At 49.7% G+C, this 9,452-nt stretch overlaps 1 protein-coding gene across 2 annotated transcripts; it reads left to right on the forward strand.

The window, feature by feature from the left end:
• Nucleotides 1-1,012: 1,012 nt before the first annotated feature.
• On the forward strand, nt 1,013-8,955 carry LOC116981234 (lactosylceramide alpha-2,3-sialyltransferase-like). Of its 2 annotated transcripts, none has more exons than XM_033034101.1 (7): nt 1,013-1,702; nt 2,557-2,625; nt 3,354-3,477; nt 4,922-5,274; nt 7,052-7,238; nt 7,725-7,883; nt 8,577-8,955. In XM_033034101.1, the coding sequence occupies exons 2-7, from the start codon at nt 2,594-2,596 to the stop codon at nt 8,817-8,819; spliced, it is 1,098 nt and encodes a 365-aa protein (XP_032889992.1). In that variant the 5' UTR covers nt 1,013-1,702; nt 2,557-2,593; the 3' UTR covers nt 8,820-8,955. The 2 variants fall into 2 exon arrangements, with proteins under 2 accessions (XP_032889992.1, XP_032889991.1); XM_033034100.1 differs by having other exon boundaries at nt 1,013-1,612.
• Nucleotides 8,956-9,452: the final 497 nt, after the last annotated feature.

Consider the following 9,452-nt stretch of genomic DNA (forward strand, 5'->3'; position numbering starts at 1 on the left):
TTATTTTACTCAATTCTCAGTGTCACGGAGGCTCGGCGATTACAGGCTTCACTCCATTTCTGAAACATGGGACTCGTGCAGCTCTCCCTGATAGCACTTGCTGCAAACATCCTCATTGCCTTGGTTCCAAGGTTTACTGACAGCTCTTTGGATTATTAAGCAACTTCATGGTTGGTCTCGTCAAAGGTGGCAATTCACCCTCTGAACAAACAAGATAAGCAGTACCGTGCTGCCCAGAGAGAGAGAGAGGACGGCAAGTTGCTCTTGAACACAACCACGGACACTAGGAGAAGGTAGGAATTAAGTGCGAAGCTGTACACAGTCTCACCTTTTGTTTAATTTAGAGATACCGCGTGGAAACAGGCCCTTCAGCCTACCGAGTCTGCTCCGACCAGCGATCACTCGTTCTACGTTATTGCAGTTTCACATCCTACACACCCGGGACAATTAACCGACAAACCTCCACGTCTTTGGGATGCGGTAGGAAACCAGAGCACCTGGAGAAAAGCCACACGGTCAGAAGGAAAATGTGCAAACTCCACACAGACAGCACCCGAGGTCAGGATCAAACCCGGGTCTCTGACGTTGTAAGACAAGCAACTCTACCGCCGCGCCACTGTGCCGCCCCTTTTACAGACACATTAGGTGCAATAACAATAAAAAATAAACATGCAATCAATAATCGTTTATTCTAAGTTAACCAGACCACGATAGTCCAAACATCAAAGTACGCGGAGCAACTTCAGTACAAAGTCTGGTGGCTCGGTGCTGCGGTGCGGATGTGCAGGGTGGTTCACGGGTCTGATGGTTAATGGGCAAGAAGCTGTTCTTGAGCCTGGGCGACACACAAAATGCTGGAGGAACTCAGCACAATTTTCTCGATCCGAAACGTCACCCGTTCCTTCTCTCCAAAGATGCTGCCTGTCCCGCTGGATTTCTCCAGCATTTTGTGTCTGCGGTTTAAACCAGCATCTGCAGTTCCTTCCTACACTCTTGAGCCTGGTTGCCAGATTGAAGCCACGCGCAAACTGGTGGAACAAGCACATCATATGCCGAAAATAGACACAGAATGCTGGAGTAACTCAGCTGGTCAGGCTGTATCTCTGTAGAAAAACCATGGCTATCTCCAGTTCCCTCTTCTTTATTTTCACTCTGAAGAAGGGTTCCAACCAAAACATTCACCTATCCTTTATCTTATATTATATCTCAACCAGTTTTCGTGCAAAGACAACCAATGATGCCCCTACATACTATATAGACCACACACAGTCTGTGTCGTCCGGAGCTTATTTGGTGGTTGTGGTGTTTAATAGCCTGATGGTTGTAGGGAGGTACTGCATAGATTAATATTTGACAGGTGATTTAGTGGAGAACCCTGTCAATTATTGACTGAAGGGACAGCAGGTTGTGGAGCGGGAAACCTCACAGTCCGCGTTGATCGGAAGCCTGGGCTCGGAGACAGGACGTAGGCTCGGCAGGGCTGTGGATGGACAGGCAGGGGCTGAATCCCCGGCACAGTGCGCACCCTGACTAACACCAGCGCGTAACGCACAGCGCGCTGTTTGCAATTCACTTGGTATGAACGGAGGGCTGAACCTCCCGCCGAAGACAGGTACTTTGTGGCAAATCCATTCAGAAGGGGGTTCGGGAAAGCGATTTTGTCGGGAAAGAGAGGATCCACAAACTGACTATCGTAGGCTGGGTGAGATCGTTCCTCTGTGAACCCACGTTGGTTCATGTTACTTGCACTTAACGTTGTCCCCTTCTCATGTATCTGTTATGTACACTGTAAATGGCTCGATTGTAATCATGTATAAGCTTTTCACTGTCCCTCAGTTCATCTGACAACAAACTAAACTAAACCAAGCATGACGAGTCTAAATAAACATGGTATGGTATTCATCAGGCTAGAATGGTAGAGAAGTAATGCTTTTCTGACGTGTACTTATGAATCTTGTGTATAATTTACACTGGGTAATGAAGTGACTGATCTCTGGTACAGTGTACAAAGTGCTGGAGTAACTCAGCGGCTCAGGCATCATCTCTGGGGAACATGAATAGGAGACGGTTTGGGTCAGGACTCTTCTTCAGAATCATCCGAAAACATCACCTATCTATGTTTTCCAGATATACTGCCTGACCAGCTGAGTTACTCCAGCGCTTTGCAGATGCCGGTTTACAAAGAAATCGCTGGGTCGACTCAGCAGTTCAGGCAGCAACTCCGGAGACGGAACGTTTTAGGTCGGGTCTGAATAAGGGTCCTGACTCAAAACGTCACCTATCCATGTTCCCCAGTGATCGTCTTTGGAGTGTGGGAGGAAACTAAAGCACCCGGAGAAAACCCACGCGGTCACAAGGAAAACGTACATAATCGGCATAGACAGCATCTGTAGCCAGAATCAAACCCGAGTCTCTGGCGCTGTGAGGCAGCAACTCCACCGCTGCACCACCGTGCCAACACCCCCAGGTTGGACCATGGACTGAACCGTTACGTGGCCACCGCGGGAAGGACGAATAGTCTGAAGTTCGTGTCTCTTTTCTAAACGTTTATTCCAGATTCCCACTGGGCTGAACAGATGTAATTCCGGTAAAGATGAATTCTCCTAGAAGGTACTTCAGTGAGAGGTAGGCACGTTCGTTGGGAAAGAGTCAAACAGCTGCGCCTCACCTACATTCATCCACTGGTTTCTTGTAGCATCTTCACTATCCTCTTCCCCGTCTGGTCTCACCTCCCCATCCCTCATCTTGTCTTATCTCCCCATCTCCACCTGGCCCCATTTCATCATCTCTCCCACTTCTGGCCCCAAGTTTGAATCATCCTCCCTCCCCCCCCCCCCCCCCCCCCCCCCCCCCCCTCCATCTAGCTCAATCTCCACATTATCTCTCCCACGTCCATCTTCATATCCCATCATCTCTCCCACTTCTGCCTCCATCTCCCCATCATCTCTCCCACATCTGCCCCCATCATCCACATCTGTCCTTATCATCTCCCACATCTGTCCTCTCCCCATCACCTCTCCCACATCTGTCCTCTCCCCCATCATCCCTCCCACATCTGTCCCCATCATCCCACAAATATCTGCCCCCTTCATCCACATCTGTCCCTATCATCTCCCACATCTGTCCTCTCCCCACCATCTCTCCCACATCTGGCTTAATCCCCCCCATCATCTCCGCCACATCGTGCTCCAGCAGCTGCGCCACTGTGCCTCCCTCTTGGCTATATCTTGTCTGCCTTCTTGAGGCAGCACCTCCTGTGGATCCCATGGGCGGAGGGGAGGTCAGTGCCCGCGACGGACCCGTTACCCCTCACCGTGATTCGGATGTGCATCTTCTTCCCCCCCCACACACAGACTCCGATCCAGACTGGGGTCTCTGCTGCTGCTCTCCCTGTGTTACCTGTTGCTGCTGCTCCCGGCCTACCAGAAGCGTCAGGACATCTGGCAGCTCTACAGCATGGCGGCCGATCGCATGGCGGTATGTGGTGGTGGTGGTGGTGGTGGTGGGGGGGGGGGGGGGGAAGTCGCGGGCGAGGTGGGGGAGAGGGGGGGCAGGCACGGCATTGATGGAGATAGAGGACGGGAGGGCTCCGAGGCATTGATCGGGCAATGGGCACAAGCGTTTGGACCACCAAATGCACTCATCCAGGGCAGGATCTGCACATTGAATGACAGGGCTCTGGGGATCCAGGGATGCAGGTATATCGTTCTCTGAAATTGGTGTCGCAGGTGGACAGGGAGAGTTCAGAGCAGTGGGATGTAAGGGCGCAGGTACACAGTTCCCTGAAAGTGGCGTCACGTGGAGTTAGGGAGAGTTCAGAGCAGAGGGATCCAAGAGTCCAGGTACACAGTTCCCTGAAAGTGAAGTCACAAGTAAGTCACAAGATGGTCAAGAAGGCTTTCAGCACTTTAGACTTTAGAGACGGGTCAGTCTGTAGAAGGGTCCCGACCCGAAATGTCACCTATCCATGTTATCCAGTGATGCTGCCTGATCTGCTGAGTTACTCCAGCACTTTGCGTTATTTTTTTGTAAACTAGCATCTGCAGTTTCTCGTTTTTTACATTCTAAACAAAAAATCTGGTGGCATGTTGACCCAGCGGTAAAGTTGCTGTCTTATATACAGCGCCAGTGACCCGGGTTCGATCCTGACTGCAGGTGCTGTCTGTACGGAATCTGTACGTTCTCCCCGTGACCTGCGTGGGTTTTCTCAGTGTGCTCCGGTTTCCTCCCACACTCCAAAGACGTACAGGTTTGAGGGTTAATTGGCTTCTGTAAATTGTCCCTAAAGTGCAGGATAGTGCTAGTGCACGGTGTGGTCGCTGGGCGGCGCGGACCCGGTGGGCGAAGGACCTGTTTGCGCGCTTTATCTCTAAAGTCTAAAGTCCTTTAGAAATCTGAGGGGCGACTTTTACACACAAAGGGTGGTGGGTGTATGGAACAAGCTACCAGTATAGGCATTTAACAAACAGTTAGACGGGTACATGGATAGGACAGGTTTGGAGGGATATGGATCAAATGCGGGCAGGTGGGACTGTGTGGGAGGGATGATGGGGAGATGGAGGCAGACGAGGGAGAGATGATGGGATATGGAGATGGATGTGGGAGAGATAATGCGGAGATTGAGCTAGATGGAGGGGGGGGGGGGGTGGATGATTCAAACTTGGGGCCAGAAGTGGGAGAGATAATGAGGCCAGATGGAGATGGGGAGATAAGGCGAGATGAGGGGCAGATGATGGGGAGGTGAGACCAGACGGAGAAGAGGATAGTGAAGATGGTACAAGAAACAAGTGGGTGAGTGTAGGTGAGGCACAGCTGGTATATGTTGCCGGTGTGGGCAAGTTGGGCCGAAGGACCTGTTTCCACACAGTATCATTCTATGACAATATGGCTCAATGATTCCACTCGTTCTCTCTCTCTGCAGCACCTTCACAACAAGTCTCAGTGGATCGTTTCAAGCCGCTGCAAGGTGAACTTCAGCCGCACCAGACTCACCGAGCTGTATCCAAGGAAAGCTCTTGGCAGCGTCCCGGTCTTTGTGGGACGGGGCTCGACCTCACTCCCTGGCGGCGGGAGGTACGAGCCACCCTTTGGGTTCAGAGGATGCGAGGAACAGCTTCGGGAAACCCTGGAGATGCTGCCGGAAGCTTCTGGAGGGATTCCCGGCGAGGAGCTGGCGCTGTCTGGCTGCAGGAGATGCGTGGTGGTGGGGAATGGAGGCATCCTGGGCGGAAGCCGGCTCGGACCGTACATTGACCAGCACAGCGTCGTTATCAGGTGACCGCACCACCAGCAGTCTCAGCTCTTGGGCAGCGTCAGTGGTGCAGCCCTTGAGTCCGTAGAGGCATGGAGTACATGGAGCCCCTTGAGCCATGGAGCCCCTTGAGTCATGGAGTCCATGGTTGGAGACCATGTTGTCCATGCAGTCATATAGGGTGATTTCACGAAAGGTCACTGGAGCGTAAATCCCCACTCACGTGACCGAAAATTTTAACTGGGGGACAAGCGTCACTTCCGGTACATGTTAGTGAATGGGAAAACACGCACTTTCACACCCGTTAAAAACATCGAAAACGGCCAGTTTTTGAGCTGCAATTAAGTGAGCCAGTCGGGGTGACCGTGAGGAACAGCTACCTAAATTTACAGTCCAAAAAAAAGATAGAAACTAAGGTAAATACAAGAGCGAGCTGAAGGTGTAAAAAAGGCGGAAGTGCTAGCGGACTTTTTTCTTGGAGATTTAAAGATCCAAAATATCGGGAATTATCGCGTTTGCTCGCTGCATTTCATCAAAAGTGGCATTATTGGCTTTTTATCTTTATTCATTTGTTATATGAAAAGTATTAAATTGTTAGAAACCCGTCAGTAAAATTGCAAAATCGCCCATGGTTCTCAGGTGGGTTTTAACATGCAAAATGAAAACGCTTCTGAAGCTCCATTTACCATTTAAATCATCGTAAACTATCAATGCGTTTTGAAATAAATTTTACTGAGATGCAAGCTAACGATTATTTAAATGGTAAATGGAGCTTCAGAAGCGTTTTCATTTTGCATGTTAAAACCCACCCGAGAACCATGGGCGATTTTGCAATTTTACTGACGGGTTTCTAACAATTTAATACTTTTCATATAACAAATGAATAAAGATAAAAAGCCAATAATGCCACTTTTGATGAAATGCAGCGAGCAAACGCGATAATTCCCGATATTTTGGATCTTTAAATCTCCAAGAAAAAAGTCCGCTAGCACTTCCGCCTTTTTTACACCTTCAGCTCGCTCTTGTATTTACCTTAGTTTCTATCTTTTTTTTGGACTGTAAATTTAGGTAGCTGTTCCTCACGGTCACCCCGACTGGCTCACTTAATTGCAGCTCAAAAACTGGCCGTTTTCGATGTTTTTAACGGGTGTGAAAGTGCGTGTTTTCCCATCCACTAACATGTACCGGAAGTGACGCTTGTCCCCCAGTTAAAATTTTCGGTCACGTGAGTGGGGATTTACGCTCCAGTGACCTTTCGTGAAATCACCCTATACCACGACTCAACTCATTCAGCCCAACTCATTCATACTGACCACGATATCCTATCTAAGCCTCTCTCTCCCACTTGCCCACTTCCCTTTAAACATTTCCTATCTGTGTGCCTGTTCAAATATCTTTTAAATGCTGTTAGTCTACCTGTCTCAACTACCTCTTCTGGTAGCTCACCGACCACCCTCTGTGTAAACAGGTTGCCCCTCTGGTTCCTATTAAGTCTTCCCCCCCTCTCACCTTAATCCTGTGGTCTCGAGTTCTTGATTCTCCTACTCTGGGTAAAATACTCTGTGCATTCACCCCATCTATTCCCCTCAAGATTTTATACACCTCTTTCAGATCCCTCATCCTCCACATTCACTCTATCCAGACCTTTCACTATTATACATTCAACTTTATCAAGGCTTTTCACAATTCGTAAATTAGATTGATTTATATTAATATAAAGGTTTATTAAAAGAAGTGCAAGCTTGCGAAATGTTCTTGGTGACGGAGATTTTCTCTCTCGCCCTCCTCCCGCATCATCAGACTGAATAACGGGCCGGTGTCGGATCACGCACGGGATGTGGGTACAAAGACTACGCTGCGGATTGCGTACCCAGAGGGTGCTCTCAAGTCTCCCCGGGATTACGACCCAGCCTCGCTGCTGGTGGTGGCAACGTTCAAGTGCACGGACCTGTCTTGGGTAAAGGCCATGGTCAGGAAGGAGCCACTGGTGACTACTCATTTCTAGTTTAGTTTATTATTGTCACTTGTACCGAGGTACGGTGAAAAGCTTTTGTTGGCGTGCGTGCTATCCGGTCAAAGATGAGACTATGCAAGATTACAATGAAGCCGTCCACAGTGTTGTGGCCCAGTAAAATGATAAATTGTTCCTAGCGTGTAGGATAGTGCTAGTGTACGGGTTATCGCTGGTTGGCTGTTCACTGTATCTCTAAAGTCTAAAGAGATCCTGACTGTGGGTGCTGTCTGTATGGAATTTGCATGTTCTCCGTGACCGTGTGGGTTTTCTTCGGGTGGTCCGGTTTTCTCCCACACTCCCACGATGTGCAGGTTTGTAGGTTTGTAACCTTCTGTAAATTGTCCCTAGTGTGTAGGATAGAACTAGTGTAAGGGGTGATCATTGGGCGGTGCGGACTCCGGGTCCCGAAGGGCCTGTTTCCATGCTGTGTCTCTAAACTATTCTGTTTTCCCTCTCCAGAGCCTTTGGCAGAAGATGTGGTTTTGGCAATCGGTGCCCGATCTGATTCCTTTGGAACCACACAATTACCGGATATTAAATCTGGACATTATTCGGGAAACAGCGATGAACTACCTGGGCTTTCTGGAGCCAACCTCCAAGCGGTGGAGATGGAAACAGGTACAGCTTTCACTCCCCAGAGATTCACCACACTCTGGCTAAAGACATTCCTCATCTCCTTTCTAAAGGTACATCCTTTCCATATCTACTTTCTAAAGGTACGTCCTTTACCTGTAGTCCTAATACCTGTGCTCTAGAGCACTCCCTGGCCCCCAACCTGGTGGCGAATCTGTGGAATTCATTGCCACAGACGGCAGTGCAGGCCAAGTCATTGGGTATTTTGAAGGCAGACGTTGACAGGTTCTTGGTTTGTAACGGTGTTAAGCGTTACGGGGGGATGGCAGTAGACGCGATAGACCGAATGGCCTAATTCTGCCCCTTTGAGTTATGAACTACTGTTCACTGTAAATGCCCTGCCCTGCTCTGCCCAGCAAGATCTCATCTTACTCCGATAGTCCTAGATCCCTCTGGTCGACAGAACTCCCCAGGGCCATCCCATTCACTGTGAAGGTTATGGCCTGCTAGACCACAGAGCTTGACAGATTCTTGATTAGTACGGGTGTCAGAAGTTATGGGTGATTAGTACAGGTGTCTGGGGTTATGCGGAGAAGGCAGAATGGGGTAGAGTGGTGGTGTAGATCAGCCATGATTGAATGGCAGAGTAGACATGGTGGGCCGAATGGCCTTATTCTGCTCATATAACCTATGAACTGCCCAGCACTGATCTAGCTCTCGTTGGTGTTTTTTGCTCAGATGGTTCCAACACTGGGAGTGACCTCGGTCGTCACTGCCTTACACCTCTGTGATGAGGTGAACCTGGCTGGCTTTGGCTACAACATGCACCACCTCGATCTACCTCTACACTACTACGAGGCTATCCGCATGGATGCCATGAACGCTCAGGCTGTGCACAACGTCAACCAAGAGAAGCTCTTCCTGGCCGCTTTAGTGAAGGGGAATGTCATCAATGACCTTACGGAGGGGGTCAACTGGTAGGACATCTACTCAAAATCTTGCTAAATGCAGGCAACTGTGTAGAAGGAAGGAAATGCAGATGCTGGTTTACCAAGGAACAAGGCAAAGTGGATGTGGAGAGGATGTTTCCATTAGTGGGAGAGTCCAGGACCTGGAGAGGAGCTCTGACCGCCGGCTCTGCAGTCTGTGGTGCTTCTGGCTGTGGCGAGGCGGGGACTTTAAATCTTCAACCGCCGGCCTGCGGCCTACACCATCTTGAAGCTGCGGTCTCCGGGTGGGGAGGCACCGATTCAGGACATACCTGGACTTATCTTGTCCGTACATCTGGATGTTCGCAACGGCGACTGCGGAGGGTTGAGGTCCCAACCACGGGGGGAAATGGAGGAGGACTGGCCAAATTTTGTGCCTCCCACCACAGTGATGAATGCTGTGGTGGATGTTTATGTACATTTTTTTTATTGTGTATTGTGTGTTCTTTTTTATTGTACCGCTGCTGGCAAATTCATTTCAATTGCACTTATGTGCTAGTGATGAATAAAACTTGATTGATTGATGAAGGGGGGGGGGGGGGGGGGGGGGGAGGTGATTGGTAGATAAGGAGAGAAGGGGAAGAGTGAAATGTAAAGCCGGAGGGCGGGAGGGGGGATATGGGTG

Source organism: Amblyraja radiata, chromosome 15 (assembly GCF_010909765.2).
Source record: "Amblyraja radiata isolate CabotCenter1 chromosome 15, sAmbRad1.1.pri, whole genome shotgun sequence".
Taxonomy (NCBI): domain Eukaryota; kingdom Metazoa; phylum Chordata; class Chondrichthyes; order Rajiformes; family Rajidae; genus Amblyraja; species Amblyraja radiata.

Excerpts from the sequence above, each read along its gene's own strand:
- LOC116981234 (XM_033034101.1), top strand. The coding sequence starts at position 2,594 with ATGAATTCTCCTAGAAGGTACTTCAGTGAGAG. Across the intron at positions 5,275-7,051 it reads CAGCACAGCGTCGTTATCAG|ACTGAATAACGGGCCGGTGT; the intron begins GTGACCGCACCA and ends CCGCATCATCAG. Across the intron at positions 7,884-8,576 it reads AGCGGTGGAGATGGAAACAG|ATGGTTCCAACACTGGGAGT; the intron begins GTACAGCTTTCA and ends TTTTTTGCTCAG.